General features: G+C 42.4%; 2 protein-coding genes and 1 long non-coding RNA gene across 12 annotated transcripts in view; 2 read left to right on the forward strand and 1 right to left on the reverse strand.

The window, feature by feature from the left end:
• Positions 1 to 13,595, forward strand: part of elavl2 (ELAV like RNA binding protein 2) — a 24,723-nt gene extending 11,128 nt beyond the window's left edge. Inside the window, exons 2-10 of one of the 10 annotated variants that reach the window (XM_088375432.1) lie at positions 302 to 377; positions 797 to 837; positions 6,538 to 6,628; positions 6,808 to 7,057; positions 7,770 to 7,873; positions 8,817 to 8,970; positions 9,910 to 10,135; positions 10,825 to 10,863; positions 11,857 to 13,595. In XM_088375432.1, the coding sequence (XP_088231558.1) occupies positions 6,557 to 6,628; positions 6,808 to 7,057; positions 7,770 to 7,873; positions 8,817 to 8,970; positions 9,910 to 10,135; positions 10,825 to 10,863; positions 11,857 to 12,184 (1,173 nt within the window). In that variant the 5' untranslated portion in view covers positions 302 to 377; positions 797 to 837; positions 6,538 to 6,556 and the 3' untranslated portion in view covers positions 12,185 to 13,595. Of the gene's footprint in view, positions 1 to 301; positions 378 to 796; positions 838 to 2,095; positions 2,463 to 2,551; positions 3,135 to 6,537; positions 6,629 to 6,807; positions 7,058 to 7,769; positions 7,874 to 8,816; positions 8,971 to 9,909; positions 10,136 to 10,824; positions 10,864 to 11,856 lie in introns of those variants that run through there. The other 9 variants (XM_088375387.1, XM_088375370.1, XM_088375379.1 and 6 more) reach the window with 9 other exon arrangements.
• A 2,732-nt stretch (positions 13,596 to 16,327) lies between these two features.
• Positions 16,328 to 19,907, forward strand: part of LOC148403503 (fatty acid-binding protein, intestinal-like) — a 37,830-nt gene continuing 34,250 nt past the window's right edge. Inside the window, exon 1 of the mRNA XM_088381027.1 lies at positions 16,328 to 16,749. The gene's annotated coding sequence lies outside the window, so the exon portion shown is untranslated. The remainder of the gene's footprint in view (positions 16,750 to 19,907) is intronic.
• LOC148403504 (uncharacterized) lies at positions 17,987 to 19,783 on the reverse strand. Its single transcript, XR_015859504.1, has 3 exons — positions 19,537 to 19,783; positions 19,117 to 19,235; positions 17,987 to 18,230 (listed from the first exon to the last, which is right to left on the reverse strand). It is a non-coding gene; the product is annotated as an uncharacterized LOC148403504 (long non-coding RNA).

Below are 19,907 nucleotides of genomic sequence, written 5' to 3' on the forward strand. Positions count from 1 at the left end.
AACATGCAAGGTCAGCAACACCTTGGGATGTGTCAAAAGATGATTCTACAACTGCATGGTTACTTGTCTGAATCATAAGCTCTTGTCTTATTTTAAGATTATTTTAATAAGGATTTTTTTTCTTGATTATTAGTTTGTCTGCCAAATCAATACAGGCACAACACATTGCTAGTTGAGCATTTTATACTCCAAAGTTTCTGTTAATTTAGTTTTTGTAAATTTTCAATGTGCTGGTTTTCCAATGTCAAAAAAAAAAAATCAATGCAAAATACTCAATATTTTTTGTATTTGTTTATTTTAGCAGAGCTGAGCCTTTAAGGCCTCGCCCTTCAGGCCCCGCCCACTCCAAGACAGGAAGCAGTTTCCACACTCGACAGGTGCAAGGCTTTAGTTTGTTGTTTGTACTTATGTCAAATGTGCACCTGCTACATGGTTGCTTACTTGTCGCATTCTAGCACTCAAATGTCTTTGTATCAATAATATTAATTGGAAAAAAAAAAGGAAAAGGTGAATGCAAGGTGGGGGAAAACACTTTGATTTGAGAGCACTGAGGCCAAAATGATTGTGCCATGCAGACACTGTCATGATGTTGCAGGCTGTTAGCCAATGGGGCGAGCAGGCGTGCAAGGCTAGGCTAATGACGTTGCTAACAGGAAGAGGAAATGAGTGAAACATTATGCCAGGCTGTATTTTGAATGTTTTTCTCCAGTGTTATTTAAAATAACATTACTCAGAGAGGGAAAAAGAGAGAGAGAGAATCTTTTTTTGACGTGCTTTCGCCTTTTTGTTTATTTAGCCCAATCCAGGTGGCGGTCGTGAGGAACATGGTGGACCAAGGTAAGCTTAGTTTTATTGGCAGTTGGGATGTCACTTACAGACAATGACACAAATCAAAACAAGTTCTGCTTTTTTCCTCTCTTTCTGGATTTCAGTATAATTTTCTGGAATTTAGACAAACTTTAAAGCAAATGTCCATGTTGCCATGGGAAATGTGCACAAAAGCTTCTGCTGTAGATTAATTTCTGCTAAATGCTAATCAACTAATTGACATTTTGGGCATGACTAATTCTCAGGGCAGTGGGACTTCAATTTGGGCTGTCATTAAGATGGAAACCCTGCAGGTGAACTTTTTGGGGAAATTCTCACTTTTCTTCTGCCTCTTTTCTTGAACTTAAACTAAAGTGCTTTGGGTGGATTTTGTTTCAGACCACATTCATTTGGAATTATTGCATGTCAATAATAAATTAGGCTTAATCTGATTGAATATTGTTTTGATTAATCAATCGAAGGTAATTTTAAAATTATATTAATAAATTGATATTATTTAAATGTGATGTATTTGTCCAAATTAATTTTATTTACTTTTTTTAATCCATTAACAAAGCAAAGCACGTTGATGAGAACCTGAACCACAGTCTCGTAAAATATGCTGATGTCATTCATAGCCAACCAATAATCTTTTGGAATCTGTAAGTAAAATTTGAAAATTAAGCAAGATAAAATTTTAACAAAATGCGGACATTTAAATGAATCGAATATTAGCATTGTTAGTCAATCATAACGCAAGACATATTTATTAGTCAAAGCCAGACAATTTAAATATATATAGTATATATCTATCTACTGTTGCTCGCTGAACTGATGCAAGCATGAACATAGTTGTGTGCACCCTGACCCCCCCCCCCCCCCCCTTAAAAAATTACATAGAAAATTACTTTACCATGGTTCTGTGCACTCACCCCCCACCCCCTAAAAGAAAATCACTTTGCATATTTTATATTGACTTTCGCGGTCACATTTTATGGCCTGTAACATATCTGGGGCTCGGGGGCCTGGGGGTGACAGAACACCATGAACGCCCACCTCGGAGGGCACCGAAGGTTGAGTGACAGCAGCGCCGACCAATGGTGGTTTATGGCGGCTCGGAGCCAATCGCGGAAAGTGCGTGCGTGCGTCTGGTTGGAAGGATGGAGAGTATACTTCCGCGTCCAGTGTATGTGTATGTTGAAAAGGGAGGGAGGGGGGCGGGCGAGAAAGAGAGAGAGTGCGAGCGAGCGAGCTGTGATACGGCTGTATATATTCGCCGGCAGCACTATGTTCCTTTTAAAGACGAGCTCCTCCGTGCGCCGCTTGGCACTCAGAAATGTCGCCTGTTTGTGTGGCCCACCTGTAAAAGCGCGAGACAGGCACGAGCCAGGGGCTTCTCCTTTTTTTTTTTTTTTTTTTTTTACTTATTTGATTCCTTTTTATTTCTGTGCCCCACCTTCCCTTTTCCCTTCCGACCCCTTCTCATTTTGTTCCTGCAAGGAAGTCATTTGTGTGTTTTGATTTAATAAATATTTTATTTCCCCATCCTCATTTTATGTCGTTTGTGTTTCTTTTTATGTTTCAACTTTAAAATATTTATATTTTATATATACCATTGGCTACTTGGACGTCCGTAACTTTCATTTATAAAAACGGTAAGATGATGTTCTTTGCACGTTGTCTTGTGGCTGTCTTTGAACGGCGGACCATCTCTGGTTGCATGTGAACGCCGCGTGACGCGTTCAAGGTCCCTCGATCCGACGGGACAGACCAGAGAAGGATGGGTGTATGTATTGCTTAAGAATGCATGAATGAGCTCTATAACGTAGCCTTCACAGCAGCGAAGACGTTTTTTTTGGTGGTGTTGGGTTTTGTCTTTCTCTACCCCAAATGCGGGGCACGGTCCGTGGAACTTGTTTTTTTTTTTTTTTTTTTAATCATAAATATCGCCTTGGATGCAATTTATTTTACGTGTCAATGGCAATACAGCCTGCCTGTATAATTGATAGCCCCCTTTAAAAGGAATTAGTAATTCTATTCCCCCTCGGTACTAGTGAGCTGTGATGGTCTAATTTGTATTATTTATTGAATTGTTTGATAATTTTTTTCCTTGTCACATCCATTGGATTTATCGAGTACACCTGAGCCCAATCAAGTCATTATACCATTTCCGGGTTGACGCTGCGCCCTTTCTGATTGGCCGAGGCCCCGATTAGTTTACTTATGTCGGCTGCGACCACACCACCGCCCCCTATTCGCCCTCACGAAGACCGCAAAGTTCCATGAGAACAGACATTTAACAAGCCACGTCGCTTCAACACTTAACGGTAAGACGCCATTGCGTACTAGTGTCGAATTGGTGCTCGCCCCCTCAAAAAAAGTTTCAGATACGGCCGAACTTCGTGCAAAGTTTTAGCGGAGCAGTGTTGCGAGCGAATTGTTAGCGTCGCTGTTCGCTAATGGGGAGGAAGCTTCCTCGTTACCGGTGTCCCCCATTTGTGGCGAAAAGCCCACCGGCTCGTTCTGTTCCATGCATACTTTTGATATTCTCAATATTTCAGTATATTACGTATTATTTCAGTAGTCCGCACCGTTCTTTTCATTGGAAGTTTCTAGAGGAAAAAATACTGTCGATGGTCGGCTCCCGTGAGTGTGCGTGTAGGTTTTGAAAAAACGAGGAAAAAATGCACACCCTAGCTGAAAATTCATTTTGCTGTCGTTTTAACACATGACATACATTTCTCCTTCCAAAGTGTGCCCATTGCACGTTTGTCGAACAAAATGCTAATAAATTCAAAGTGAGTTTAAACGTGACTTGCTTTTTTTAACAAGGTGGCGCATGCGTGTGAGCAGCTCGCAGCTGTTGCGCTGCAGCGCAATTAAACTTGGTGCTTCGAAGTCTTGTGAACTGTTGTAGCCGTTCGGCTTTTTAGCAAAATGTATCAAATGTTTTTTATGGAGCCTTTCAGCATTATGTTTGAATCAAACTTGTTTTGAAAATAAAATCGTAGGTAAAGTAGCTGGTCTCTGTGTTGATTGTTCCAGGCGTGGAACATTGGGAGGAGTCATTGTTTTAATGTATTTGTCTTCCGGTACTGTAAATGATGTGACTTTACTGTAATGCAACCACGTGACATCCTTGAAGATGGATGGATGGATGGATGGATGGATGGATGGATGGATGGATGGATGGATGGATGGATGGATGGATGGATGGAGCTAATGTGCAGTGGAGGCACCAAGGCAATTTTGATGAAGTGGGACAAAGTGTACTTAATTCATTAAGGACGACTGGATCTGTCATTGGATTAAAATGGCCTTTTTATAATTTTGCATTAAGAGCTACATGGCTACTCTATCCAATGGTGTCCAAACGCTGTCCTCAAGGGCCTGATTTTCATGTCTCCTTGCTGCAACACACTGCAATAAATCAAGAACTTGCTAGGATGGGCTGACGATTTGAATCAGGTGTGTTGTAGCAGGAAGAACGGTGGCCCTTGAGGACCAGTGTTGGACAATCCTGCTCTATCCTGTCAATTTGCCTAAACTGCACTCCTCGCCAATTTATGCCCTGATAGAGAGATATAGAGATAAATATTGGACAACATTTGAATATAATTTCAAACTCCTTCGAACTTTGCTTTTAAAGATAGGGCATTGATTGATTTCCATGTGCATCTTCAGTGTGTAGGCACATGCGGCCAAGACTCTCCGTAACAACCCAGGCTTAACTTGGCTCTCTCTCACAATACGAAGCTTGTCACAGTCCAGGTGTAGCAAACCTCCTTATAACTGTACTACTTTCCTGTTTGGACAGAGTTGTGTTTGTGTTGTAGAAAGGACAGTCATTTAGGTGCGCTTGATTTTTGAGAATGAGGTCACAATGTTTCAAGGAAGGTTTGCTGGAAATGTTTGGTTCGATTTCCATTTGAAGTTTAGAGGGCTTTATTTTGCAAATGATAAACACAAGAGCCTTAAAACCCAAGAAGTTTTTATAAATTCCTCGCTTGGTCTCATAAAATTCCCTTTTCTGAAGTAAGTCGCAATGTCACAAGAAAAGTCAAGTCGAGCCAATTGCCGTGGGTGTTGCATGTGCCTCCACTGTGAAGATATTTTGAATCATCACTTGTGGGGTTTTTTTTACCCCCCACCCCCTCCTTTTTTCTTTCTTTTTTTTTCCCAAGGACGGACATGCCGTGCGGCAGCTCGTCACGCACACTCGGTCAATCGTGTCCTCGGCGGAGGATTCGTGCCTCCCTCGCTTCAAGTGCTGGGTCGCATCAGCGCACGCTGAGCTCACAGTTTGCCTTGAGGTCGCGCTTTAACGAGTTCGCCGCTTAGTCACAAACGCTCCGTTATGGAGCTTAAATGTTTACAAACACGAGCAAGACTATTAGTACTGGAGTTATCGTGGAGGGGGGGGGACACTATGTACAGTAAGGGATAGATGAGCACAAAGAAACATTTACCCGAGCACCTTTTGCTTCCATTTCCAGGCCATTCCTAAAATTTTATTCCGCTAATTGCTTGCACTTGACAGTGTATCTCTCCTCCGTCAGACGTCTGTCTGTCTGTCTGGCACACAGTCAGTGCCTGGCGGTGTTGCGTCTCGCCAAGATTTCCCATCCAAGTGTTTATCTAATGAAATATTTGTGCCTGCAAGCGGGACGCTGGCCAGTGTTTGTGCTTTTGCGCCGAGAATGAAAGGTGGAATATGCACCAGCCACAGATTGAAGCGACAATATGTGCTTTTGCCTGCCTCTTTTGTCGACCACAATGTCCAAATGTGATTCGATAAATCTGAGAAGAAAAAAAAATAGCGCCCGACCGATTAAATGGTCAAGAGACCCTTTTTACAATAATCTTAATGGGCCTGAGTAATGCATATGTAACACGTCTTAGTATTCGCTGATCAATTTTCGCTCACAGCGTTGTCCTCGTGCCTTTTGTCCACAAATTGGAGCTGTGACTCCATTCAACTCCGCATCTGAGACATTGACCGTATGACTGCGCCCCAACACCGACCACATTTACAACAATGGCGGAGTACCAGTTGGCGCAGTGGAAGTCCACTGCCGCGTATAAGATTTTGCTTGTACAGCAAAATCCGCTTCTGATAAACTCATGGCTCCATGTTTTTCTGCATGTTATTTAACTTTAATTCCTCTCTTGTCAAGTTCGACAAATAATACAGGTTCTGACTATAATTTGTTGTTGTAAGCCTTAAGGCACCAAAAACAGTTATTTGATTATTCTGCCAAATATTGGAATTGGACTCAAGAAATCCATATTGATCGAGCCCTAATAAATTGGTCATATTTCTTCAACACAAATTTGAATTCTCTTGGTAATATCAAACTGATTCCTCAAGTGTAGCTGGTGTCACAATGGTGCATCTACCAATGTAAATTAGCATGCTAATGCTAAACAACTGCTTGTTTACCGAGCACGACACAGAAACGGAGCAGACGATAGTCTCAGGCATATATTTTTCTTTTCCGTGGGAGTGACTACTGACTGTTGGGGGACCTTCCCTGCTTCCTCTTCTTGCTTATAAGCTGCGTGTCAGAACTGTGTGGCTGGCCGCCAACGCTTGGATGCCGCTTATTGTCCGAGATATTTTATTTATTTATTTTGGTTGTCAAAATGATGGTGTCTGGTCGGGTTTTGGCGAGCGTTGGCCGTGGAATGTTGCCTTTGCTCTAACATGATTTTGTGTCAACATTTCAGAAGACATCTCGACGCTAACATGGCAGTCAGACTGTGCGATGTGGCCTCTCTGCTTAGAAGTGGCTCGTGGGCGTCCGAGCCTTGGACCGGGGTGTGTGCCGCTCCTTTGTTGTTCTGACCTCATGTTAGCGCTTCTCGCAACCGTTCCTGTTTATCGCCAATTGTGCGGAAGTCGCGTTAGCAGTGTAGCTTCACCTACTTGACGTCATGGATGTATGAGTGATGGAATCTGTCCTTTTTCATGACTCGTCTCCTCTGGCCCGTTTTTAGCAGGTGATAGCAGCCATGGAAACGCAGCTGTCCAACGGGCCCACGTGCAACAACAACAACAACAGCAACGGGCCGTCGAGCATCTCCAACAACTGTTCTTCGCCCGTGGAGCCGGGTAGCTTGGAGGATAGCAAGACCAACCTGATCGTCAACTACCTGCCTCAGAACATGGCCCAGGACGAGCTCAAGAGCTTGTTCGGAAGCATTGGCGAGATAGAGTCCTGCAAGCTTGTCCGAGACAAAATAACAGGTAAGCTCATTTCGATCTGGGAGTTTTCCAAGCGACTCCCTGAACCGCTTATGCACTCAAACCATTTACACGTCAACTTGACTTGACCTCGTGTAAACGTTTGGAGGTCGAACGGTAAAATTCACTACAGGCGTTTGATTTCTGTGAATTTCTGAGGACTTGCGTGCCTTTTGTGTGCCTCTTGCAGTGTCTCTGTTGCAACCTGCTGATGACTCGGCAAGGTCACCATTGCGAGGCTTCAAATGGCGTCTTCTCAGAGGGAAGTGGCCGCTGTGCTTCGACTGTCATCTGCAGGTTGCAACAGACCTTGGGACCGGGAATGTCACAGAAAGCCATACAGTGTAAAAAAAAAAAAATGGACATTAAAAAGTTTAGAGTAGGTCAATTTGTCGTGAATTTTGTCTTCATCCTAAAATTTCACAGCAAAAAGCTTTCGGGTAGTTACAGTTGTGTTAAAAACCTGACTTTCACAAACCTACCTATTGATAAACTTGAATGTCCAAATTTGTATGAGTTAAGGATTACATAAGCATGTTTTGACTGTATCGCCTCGAATCATCGTGTTAAATCTCGTCACGTTAAATCGGGAATTAAAGTGACAGTTGGGGAGCAGCCATTTGTAATTTTGAAATGCTCACAATATGACAAATGTATATATTTTTTTACTGTACAAATGTACGGTGAACAAGCAAGTGTGATTTGGCACTTGCAGGGCAGAGCCTCGGCTATGGATTTGTCAACTACGTGGAACCTAAGGATGCGGAAAAAGCCATCAACACCTTGAATGGCTTGAGACTTCAGACCAAGACCATCAAGGTAAGATGTCTCCAAAATCTCGTTAGCGTTGAGGAGTGGAGCAGTGGCATAACGAAACTGGAGGGGAAAAAAAAAAAAGGCTCCCTGGGAAGAGAGCATATTGTTAATCGGGGCACATGAGTGGAGCAGAACAGTTTCTATGGTTTCATGTGCTGTACAAGCGGCAGTATGCATTTATAGGGAGGTGGCGGCCATTAGCATTCATCAGGCGGCAGGTGTGGCGGCGGCGGCGTAACCTTCGCGCTTTCCATATACTGCCTGGGAGGAAAGAATAAGGGAGAGTAGGGTGGAGCAAAAGCGGCTATGACAAAGCTGCAGTGCCTGAAAGTGAGGGTGGGGGCTCTCACTGAAGACCACCTTGACATATCTTACAAACGCACGCAGAAGGAGCTTTGAAACCAATTCATTTCAAGCAGTTTTATTTAATAGCTGTATACATAAATGCATTCTTTTGCCAAATGATTAATTATACACAGTGGGCATGGATGCAAAAGGCTTGTCCGCCAAAAAATGTTTCTGCCTGTTTAGGTTACGCTGTAAAAATACCTCAAACATATCTTAGCCTTAAAGTGGAAGCAAAATCAAACATTTCAGTCATATGTTCGATGCGCTCCCACTTGACAGAACTTGGCATTCTAATCAATATTCTATAAGAATGAAGCAGAAAAATCCACCAGCCCTTTTTATTTGTACTGCTGGTGATGTCGCTGAGCCCATGGTGCGCCATGACCTTCAGTTTCAAAGTTGCAGTTTCCAAATGTTCTCATTCTAACTTCTCATGGAGTAGAGTCAAAATAGACAACGTGGCTTAAAAGCATGTGAACGGAGCTGGGATGATTTTCCCCAGCCGCACTTATTGGCTTTTGTTGATTTACGATGACCCTTTAGGGGATCTTACACAATGAGATGCACTAGCGCTCAAGGCTGTCTGTCTACCCCTTAGGTGTCTTACGCACGTCCGAGCTCCGCTTCCATCCGAGATGCAAATTTGTACGTCAGCGGCTTGCCGAAGACCATGACTCAGGCGGAACTGGAGCAGCTCTTCTCGCAGTATGGCCGCATCATCACCTCACGCATTCTGGTGGACCAGGTGACCGGTGAGTCGGGTGCGATGGCGCCTCCTCTTTTTATTTTCATTTCCTCGGAGCTCCTGGAATTCATCCATCATGCTGCTGCTTGCTATCAAGCTGAGCGCTCGCTACATGATGACTTAAGAAGACGACGGGCGTTTGGACAGCGCAAAATAGGCGCCGTTAATTCCACAAGTAGGCGTATGAGTTGACTGCGTACTCGCATCAGCTTTAATGAGGTTTTCTCAAAACCATTTCCCTTTTATCGTTTTGTCCCCCAAAGAGACGGAACCAAATGACACAGCGGGGCCCTGCAAAATGCATCACGGGTGTATCGGTGCGAGATACCAAAATGCAATTTTCCACCCGACATGTTCATAAATATGCATGGAGTGGGTAGAATATGAAATGGGTGTAAAGTAGCGGGACTTGGGTGCGTCAGTGCCACTGGAGCGAGACATGCTCCGTGGAGAGAAACGAAATGCATTTTTAGAGCGACTGCCGTGTGGAAGACGCCCCACTCGAATAAACATCGGGACGTTTGCCAAATCCGGGATTCCTTTAGCCACGCATATTGCATATGCTCCGTCCTGACGAATACGCTTGCAGTTGTATCAAAAAGAAAAACCGAGGCCATCCAAATGAACGTGCGTCATTTTCCAAAATCGATTTTAAAGAGCCGTGAGGAAAATCTTTGCTTCCTGGCGGTATACACCTGTCTATTTTTTTTTTTTTTTTTTTTTTTGAACAGACTTACTCAAATGTATTTTACCAAACTATTTTCCCTGGTTTCAAAATGCTACAAGGCTCCCGTGGAGTCAAGAAGTAGACCAAATGGAAGTCCTTGATATTTTTCTTAAAATCACTGTAAACTAACCATAACAATGTTAAGTAGGGTTCATGTGCTTTTTCTTTTTTTTTTTTTTTTTTTTTTGCATCATCAATGACCAATGTGTTGTGCCACAGGTCTTTCCAGAGGTGTCGGCTTCATCCGCTTTGACCGGCGGGTGGAGGCCGAGGAGGCCATCAAGGGCCTTCACTGTCAGAAACCGCCCGGCGCCGCTGAGCCCATCACGGTCAAGTTTGCCAACAACCCCAGCCAGAAGAGCAACCAGGCGCTGTTGTCGCAGCTGTACCACTCGCCCAATCGAAGGTACCCGGGACCACTCGCACAGCAGGCACAACGCTTCAGGTAAAAGGGGCACAGCCGACCACATTTCGAATGATCATTCATTTCCTCAGTCAGTCACTGGGTGTCATCTCAAAGGGAGCCTCTCATTCACGTACGCAACCCGTCACCATCATTTGACGAGTCAAACTGATTTTTTTTTTTTTTTATCTATCACCCAGCACTACTAACATGCAGGAAAACGCAATTTAACATCAATGGTTTTTGCTTTTACCGTTAGTGCTAGAATGAGGACGAAATGCACCAGAAACGTGAAGGGGAGACATTAAAATGATGGAAATGCTTTTAAGCATACCATGAGGAATGGGAAGCACCGCGTGTGCATTTTAGCACCCACTGCAGAAAAGCTGACGTTAGTGTTAAGTAGCGTTTATCTGCGCTTGAGCAAACCAACAAAAAAAAATGACGGCAGCACCTAACATGCTTGGAATTTCGGAAGTGTCTCGCTCAAAGTTTGTACTGTTTAACGTTTTGTGTATTTGTTTTCAAAATGGACAAAAATGCTGCTTAACATTCACATGATTTTGTTTCTCCTCAAACGCATATTTGCTTCCCATTTTTTGAGTTTCCATTAATTCTAGACTTTCACATTTTTCAGTTAAAAATATTTTTAAACAATTTTGTTATTAAATGAAGTCTGCATGGATGGACGGACGGTGATGCGCTCATTTATGCTCATCTTATGTTTTCAGGCTGGACAACCTGCTCAATATGGCCTATGGCGTGAAAAGGTTTGTGGCTTTTTACTCCTATTTAGTTTTCTGTTCATTTTACAAGCCCTTGAAAATCTAGTTCTGTTCTGGACCTCTGAGTAATGATACACAACGTTAACCCGTGTAAGTAGGTCACTAAAAATGACAAATCGTGGACCCCCTAAAAAGGGTCAATTTGGCTTCCAGCAAAAATGTGGTGGAACTATTTCATAAGAGTGACGTATTGTGAATTTCACCTGCAGCATTACAGTGTGCGAGGAAACTAAACTATAAACACCAAGAGTAGAAATAGCACAAAATTCACAAACAGTAAAACATTGACTTCAAAATAGCATCGTTTGACATGATGTACTTACAGTCACGAAGCAATGATAGCCATGAAATGGACTCATGAATATTGCTCCGGGCGCTGCGAGGGTATGAGCAAAATGTCTCGTGGCTTTTGAGAACGGCGCATCGTGTCCCAACATGTCAGTACTGGGCGGCTTTGCGCTTTTCTGGGCCACTATTGCAGAGCGTTGCGCCGGCCCCGCATACACTGTACGCGTACTGGGCGAGCTCACCTTGATCTTTTATGGACGGCCCCATCGCCTTTTCATGTCTCTTGCGTCAGACGTCTTTCAGGATGCGCCGGTGGCCGAGGGCACCGACAATAGAACAGGCCCCTTCTCCTCACTCCCACCCTTTCCGACTCGTCCTTCCGAACAAGTTCTCGCCTTGACGGCGATGCGCACACCTGTCACGCTGGATGTTTCGCGCAAGGCTAACTGGAGCAACTCATCTCGCGCGACACCGCCTGAAAGTTGCCCCGATAATTTCTAAGCGCTTTTGAATTTTGGTTTCTTCAAAACTGTAAAACTGTGTTTATCAATATTTCCTTAGAATTTTTAGTGTGAGAGCCATACAACGTGAAGTTGCTGCCCAACATGTCTGCGTGGCATCACAGCGCATGTCCAGATTTTTTTTGTTTTTGGATTGAGCTGAGCGAGCAGCGTTTGTGTTTTGTCACAGCAGGTTCTCGGCCATGGCCATCGACGGGGTGACCAGCCTGGCGGGCATCAACATCCCGGGTCACAGCAGCGGCTGGTGCATTTTCGTGTACAACCTGGCTCCCGACGCCGACGAGAGCATCCTGTGGCAAATGTTTGGGCCCTTCGGTGCCGTCACCAACGTCAAGGTCATTCGCGACTTCAACACAAACAAGTGCAAAGGCTTCGGCTTTGTCACAATGACCAACTACGACGAGGCGGCCGTGGCCATCGGCAGCTTGAACGGCTACCGCCTGGGCGACCGCGTGCTGCAGGTGTCGTTCAAGACAAATAAGACCCACAAAGCGTAAGCGCCGCACACGGTCGCGCCCGTCACATCGCTTTCTTTTCCGTGAGCACTTTGGTTTTATGCTCTCGTCATTCCGTATTATTGTGATTCTGTTTTCGTTTCGCTACAGCTAATTTTCCAAAACGTATTTTTTTTTCTTTTCTTTTGCTTGTCTAACTTTTCAATGTTCTCTGTTTTGTCTGCGCTTACTGTCTAATGGATGAAAAGACAAAAAAATTCTTAAAGCAAGTACCTTGCCAAAGAGCTCCGAACCTCTTTGATGTGGGTTTAAAAAGCGTCTATTTTTATAAAAAGAGAAATTTGGAGAAACTTTTTACAGGACCTGGAAGATAAATGATGATCCAAAAAATATTTTGTCTTTGCGAAATATCTTCATATGACATCTTATGATGCTTTGAAACTTTATGAGAAAGTTTGCAGCAGGAGAGATTTACGGCATAAACGCTCGCCGTTTGCCGTCTTTGTAGTTGAGCCTTTCGCCAGCGATTTGCGACGCCGTCTGATTGCCAAGCGCACTCGGATCGGGTCTTCCCGGCCGGCGTAGTGTGGCGGACCTGCCAGGTCCAGTCGCACTCCTGATTCAAAAAGGCTTTTTTTTGTTTTGTTTTGCTTTTTTTTTTTTTAAATATTGAAAGAGTAAAAGAAAGCTAAGTTAAGTATGTAAATAAGATTTTGGAGGGGCTATTTGGCCAGCTTGTGCTTTGAGTTTGATACTTTAAATTTTCTGGATGCCCCAAGTGGAAATCCTTCCTTAGTTTGCCAGATGAGGTGTTTACGGTACATTTAATTTGTCATTGGTTTGTTCTGTAAAATAGTCTTGTCAAAAAAAAAAAAAAAGTGGGGAAAAAATCTATTGGAGATTTTGATTTTGTTTTCTATATAACCCTTCTAGATATGTTAAAATTGTCTTACAAACCACACTTTGGAACTCTGATTATCTTTTTGTTGATTCATATTCACTTATCTACGAATATGTACTATTGCGTGATGCATATATGGACCTGTCGTCAGTGTATAATGGCTTCGTCCACTTGAGCGGCGAGAACGACGTAGTTGTCATTGATTGGATGTTAGCAGTTGATGACAAACTAATAGACAACAGCGTGTGATATATGCATTATGAATATCTTTGTTATTCTTGCTTCGAGTTTCCTCCCATTTGTGTTGGTGCCTGTCGAGTTTGTTTTGATCGTGAGGATATTCATTGAAGTTGTGAAGTCTAACTTGATTTGGGTTGAGTTGTTTTCTTTTGTTGGAACTTTGGTCTTTAAAGAGGATGTACATATTTTGTTTTGTTAATATTTTGGTATTGAGTCCCAATCTCCCCCCCCACACACTCACACACACACACACACACTCACACACACATACACACATTTGAGTACATCAATAAAATAAGTTTGAAGGGCAAATACTTTTTCTGTCAGTTTATTTTAAATATGTTTCAAAAAAAAAATTAAATATTAATTTAAATCGAAATTAGAAACACAACTTATAAATTTAAATGACTAAATGTGATTTTTTTTTTTTTTTTTTAATTGTTCTTCCATAACTGCCAAAATGCCCATTGCGATTTGAGAAAATAAACCCAGTGATAAACAAAAGACGGCACTACCAACTCCCCAACTAATGAGTTTCCGACTCATTAAGCGCACATCGCTGTTTGGCGATAAATTCTTCCAGATTAGAAAAAACACAAAAATTAAGTATGCGCCAAATAGACAAGCCCCCTGTCAAACCCAAATCAGTATTCTGATAACGACTCACTCGTGCCTGACTCGGCTGCACGTTGCCATAGCAACCCAATAGAAAGGCCACCATAGGGTTTTTGCCGCATCTGCTCTCCCTTCCACTTAAACCCGGCTCTTCAGACGTACATGCGCTATTTTCCCCTTTGCCGTGATTAGCGGTGAAAGCTCAATACTGTCCCGGCACAAATGGCATATGTTGGCAATTATGGAAATGTGCGGACTCCGAGTGGCGAGGTCAAAAGGACGCCGACTGTCTCGCCTGCGCTCATGGCTGGCCCGCCAACAAATGACCTTGGCCATTGATTCCGTATACACTTTAAGAGGTTGAATAAAGCCTGACAATATCATGTATCTTTAAAAAGAACTTTACTGTTTATCATGCTTTTTGAAAAATATCTATATATATTCCTTTCCGTAGGGGGCGCTACAGACCCTTTTTTCTTGTAGTTGTGTATGACAACTTGAAAATATAAAACTTTTCGCAAGGCCCGATGTGCACCATAATAATAATTAACATTTCTACAGAAACAATAAGGACCTTACAATACATGTCACATTTCCATACGCCTTTATTCCGTGTTCGTTTTTACATTCTACCATTATGGCTACCGGCTTTTCAGACATGAGTCTTTGGAAACTCTGCGTCAGTCAGTAATATGCGTTGACTCACTGGAAATGCAAAAGAAATCGTATCAGCCATGTCAGCGTCCCAAACACTGCCCATTGTCTGATATTCCGTTTTGTGAAGAGGCGTTGGAGTGTGTCATTAACTCGTTCAGCGCGAGGTCATTCCCATCCTGCCAGTGTGTATTCACCATCAGGCCGCTTAATCGTGATTGCGGCCCGATAAAATGGCAACTCTTTCGAGATAATTAGCCACGCCGTTTTTGTCACTGCGGAAGCTGCAGTTAATCTTACCGAGATGTAATTCATTTGCATCCGATTTAGATTTTATTTATGGGCCAAAAGAAATTAAGAGTGACCTTCAGAATCATATTGTTCAGGAATTAGCCCGACTCAAAAAAGTGACCAAGAAATAATTCTATAATTTCACTCATTTTATATAACTGGCATTATCTTACATCCTGAATTATTTTAGTCAGGCACAATATGTTAAACTCAAGGCCAGATACGGCCCATCATGTCATTTACGGTATGTAACTCCATGAAGGCCAACTATGTCAACTTCATGTTTCCTGCTAAAACATCAAAATTGCACATTGTGGGACACAACAAAAAGGAGTTTGGACACCCACGCTTAAGGTATGTACAAACAGAAAATTAAGGGGAAGAGACTTCCTGACATGTTTATAAATGATGGTACAACTAAAACGAAGGTGATACTACGGCCTTAAAATTTTTAATTAAAAAAAAGTTGCTTTTATCTGTGTTATTGGAATTGGAAGTTGGAACCATGTGTGCCAACAGGATAAATTATGCTAAATTGGGTATTTCGGTGTGGGTGGAATGCACTCCATTATGTTTCAAGCCAATTCCCGGGGTTTGACTTTGGAGCGACGCATAACGTCTTTTACCTTATTCAAGCACCCCCTGTCAGTTTGCCTCCACCGGAGAGGTTGAAATGCTGATACAGAAGTTAGCGTTCCATCCCGCCAGAGAACACCAATTGACACGCAGTGCACACGTTTGTCCTTTGACTTTCCCTAGGCCTGGGTGATGGGGCGGCGGAACATCATGAAGACGGACGATGCTGTCGCACAGCATTTTACCGCACTCATTTCTCATTAGGGCGGCTGATGTCATTGTTACAAAGTCTGGAAGCGCTTCAGAATGGCAACGCTCCACAGTATGACTTGAGTAATAGTAATTCCACCCAATTTCACTGGATATTTTTTTAATTGGATAAGTCAAATTCATTTATAAAGCCCTTGATCACAGAAACGTCCGGTTTTTATAATCTAATATAATTAAGATAAAAAAAATGTAGATTAAATGTTAAACAGGTTGATTTTTTTTTTTTTTTTTTTTTTGCTGAAACATCACAACTATAAATTACAAGACAAGGTCAAAGCTTTTGTAGATTACACCATAAAAACAAAAACTGAACATTTTTCAAAAAATCGGATTATTTGATGAGGACTAGGTTATTTACATTAGGCTTTACACGATTAGGATTTGGGAGCCAATCACTGATAAGCAATTTAAAAAAAAAAAAAACTAATAGCCAATCACCAATCCCATCAGAAGGTGAAAAATTGACATCAATTGAAATACATTGGTGGGAATGTAATAAAAAAAGTCTTTCCAAAACGCAATACCTGGAAAATGGGTGACTGATGGGCATACATTTAATAATCGGTTTGTGGAGGATACCAAAATGTCTATTTTTGCTGTCTCGGTACCAAATAAGGCGCCTAGAGTGTTGAGCTAGTCACAGTGTTGATCTGTCTCCCGGACCGACACTTTGCATTCAACCGCGATATGAACGTGACGTACTGGAAAGGTCAAACAGGCAGCTTTGGAGCGGAAAGACTGACAGCCGAGGAGATTCTAAGTAACAACCGGGGAACAAAGACTACGACCACGGAGAGGGACCGGCGTATAATTGAGTGCGGGAGTGTGGGAGGGAAGGCTTGGCCGTGAATCACCACAAATATGACAGACGCGTGACGTGCAGCCAAGGGACAATGGGGAGGCGAGGTGGGCAAGAAGGCAAGGCGACAGTTACGACGGCGTGATGTGGGTCGGATCGAAAGCGACAGCCCGTCGAGACGCCCGTACATCCGTCGGCGTCCGGAAGACAACGAAATGTCTCCGTGAAAAACATCAACACAGTGGTTTCAACCCTGGGAAGGTACTGTACCATCTTTCCCCCTGTTATGTCGCCGATTTTTAGACGTACGAACATTCACGCTGGGAACATTTCAGACATGCTAACACTTTCTTGTTTAGGCCCCCCCAACAGTCCAACAGTAAAATGATTTATTTCTCAGAATATAAAGTAGCTGCTTCCTTGCTCTTTTCCATTTTGTAAAGTAACGTGAGACCCAAAGCATGCTAATATTACTCATGTTAGCTTCCTGGTTAGCAAGTGTTTTACGCGCTAACTCATGTGTATTTTCCATGCTAACTCTCGTAGCTAATTGCATACCCTGTCAGCCATAGATGTCTATTCGACGTCTGGTCTATGTTTGGTTTAGTTTAGTTTAGTTTAGTTTAGTTTAGTTTAGTTTAGTTTAGTTTATTCACACAATATCCAAGACATACAACTTGATACAACAAACAGTATTACACAGTCGGATGCGTGAAAGGTCACCCCAAGCAAGCTATTTAAAGCTTTTAATAGCTTTTTAGAGACCTAATTTAGACGTCTAAAATTGGTCTCGTTATAGACCTAAATAGACGTCTAAATTATAAACATCAAATGTGATAATATTTCGAAATGTTAAAGTCTGAACCTGATGTAAGTTGTATAAATAATGTACTGAAGTTGTTTGAATTTGTGTTTAACAAGCATATTGATCTGTACATGTGAATTGATTATTTCTGTAACCTGATATTGATGTCTATTTTAGGTTATTATATAGGTTCATTACAAAGTAACATTTACTGTATACAAGTAACGAATATCTCGGAGTAATAGTTGTTGCTCTCCTAAATGTGATATCACGTTGAACGTATTGCAGTGACTCTTGAGCACGTTTTAGATATATTTTTTCCTCTACCAAAACTTTATCCTAAACAAAGCTACAAAAGAACAACACAAGAAGAAGGCGGCCATCTTGTGTTGCCACTCACAAAGCGTCTCTAACTTGAATACATTAATTTCTCTGCTGCGTTTTGTGACAAAATCATTGTAAATCCTATCTCGCTTTTTGTTTTCACGTTACAAAGAACTTGACAGAATGACTTCCTTTGACTTTTTGTGACTTCTCTTTTTTTGTGCCATACTCGAAGCACAACCACTTCCATGATATAAATAATGCAGACGGTGAAGATAGCAGCTCTGCCAACTTGGGCTTCGGGGGCTTTTCTTCAATATCGGCTGATGCTCCACAAGAACGATCAAGCAGCCTGTGATTCTCGCTCGTTTATTATTGGCAAAGACCCATTAGTTGGAGGACTGGAGGGCAGGGGGAGGGAGTGCCAGATAGAAGGCCGCTGGTTTATGTGTCTGTCAATGTCATATCTTTTCAAGATCATGCTTCAAGGGTGATGAAAGCTGGGGAGGGGGGAGGAGTGGGTACATTGCTGAGAGGGTGCTGGTAGGTCTGATGACCTTCAGCTGACTTGATGCTACCAGATAGTCATCTTCTTCTTCGGGGGCTGTGAAGCCTGAAGAATAACATGGAAAGCAGACTAAAGCCACATGACTTCTCATGGAAAAGTAAACCCGCTGCAGTAAGACATGAAGCGGTATGTTTCAAAGTGGCATTTGCTATCAGTTTTGTTGTATTAAAAAATATATATATCACATTTGACCTTTGCAAGTCAGAGCTGCCAACCAATGGAAATTCACTTCCTCAACAATTTATTTGAATTTTCCTATTTTCAAAATTCTGTCAGGGACCTTATGTTGAAGACAGTTTTATATTGAAGGCATATGAACATGAATGCTTCTAGGAATAAATAAATCACATTATTATTGAGTTAGCCGTGACATTTAAACAATGCACACAAAGATAAAAGCAACCGCAGCTTGAAAAACAAACATCTGAAAGTTCAGCAATTCTTTTTTGTCAATGTTTTGCATCATCTTGTAGGACAAAATGAAATCTAGCCTGTTAATACAAAAACAAATTGTCACGAGCAGCCTTTTCAGTGACTGCTAACCCAACATTGCCCAACATTGTCAATTGGAGTATTCCGATTCTACTTCTAAATACAAATTGGCTGGCTTTTTATTTTTTTTTTGGAGTTGAGGCGTTCGCAGACAGCCAGAGGAGCTCCCGCCCACTAAATGGCCCGGTACAGGAACTCAGCAGGCTAACCCCGCCGGCTGCCTGGCAACCACCTTGGCTTTGTACCTAATTGGCAGTGTGCATGAAAATGATTCCCCCCTTTGAAGTAAAAATATCACAATTTATAATTTATCCCATAATGGGTTGATTAAGGGAAGAGAAAAGAGTGTCTGTGTGGAGTGAGTTCACTCTGTAACAACTGGGCGATGATGAATATGCATGATGATGATGATGTAACAAACGCCTCAGAGCTGACCTACTTGTGCGTCTCTCCCCCGCTCACAACTTCTTCCGGGGCGACTGTCAACAAAACGTTCGGTGCTCCGGAGTCTCCTTGGGTAGCGGCAAGGCCAGCCTAGTTCAAGATGTATTTGTCTTACTGTAAAAAAAAAAAAAAAAGAGGCACCTCCAACAGGATTGAATGATTTTTGATAAACAGTATAACAAGAGAAAGACAATTTTGATTATGTTGATTTTGTTTTGTCTATGGCTATGAATCAAACAAGGTTAAAAAATTAATCCTATAATATATATCGTAAATGGTAAATACTGGACAAATGTACAATAAAGCACAGGCGACGGAGTCAAACCACAAAAATGAGAAATCAATTACAAAAAAAAAAAAGCTGGCAAATCATCCAATTAAATTCAATGCACTGCTGAAGTGCTCAAAGCTTCACCTCTCTGTTGTGCCGCAAATATGAAGTGAAGTAGGTCCCCACACGAGAGAATACTAGTCTGCACATTCTCATAGAATATCGTTATCCACCATCTTGGTCGGCTGCCAACCGCGAGTTCGCTCCAGGAAAAAAAAAAAAAAATCTATTTCCGCCAACACGAGAGAAAAAAGCAAAGTGGCAAACGCCTCCACATTCGACTTTTCATTTGACATGTGAAAATGGGCTAATTTGGCGGATACCTCCAACGGTTCCGATTCAATAGATTCCTCCCGAGGTTCCTGGAACGTGTAAGCGGGGGTCAGCGAGAGATTGCACCTTCAACTTAAGTGGGGCCGTGGGGGGTGGCTGTGAACAAGCGGTGCTGTCACGGG

Source organism: Syngnathus floridae, chromosome 1, assembly GCF_059516105.1.
Source record: "Syngnathus floridae isolate MCC-2025c chromosome 1, RoL_Sflo_1.0, whole genome shotgun sequence".
Taxonomy (NCBI): Eukaryota; Metazoa; Chordata; class Actinopteri; order Syngnathiformes; family Syngnathidae; genus Syngnathus; species Syngnathus floridae.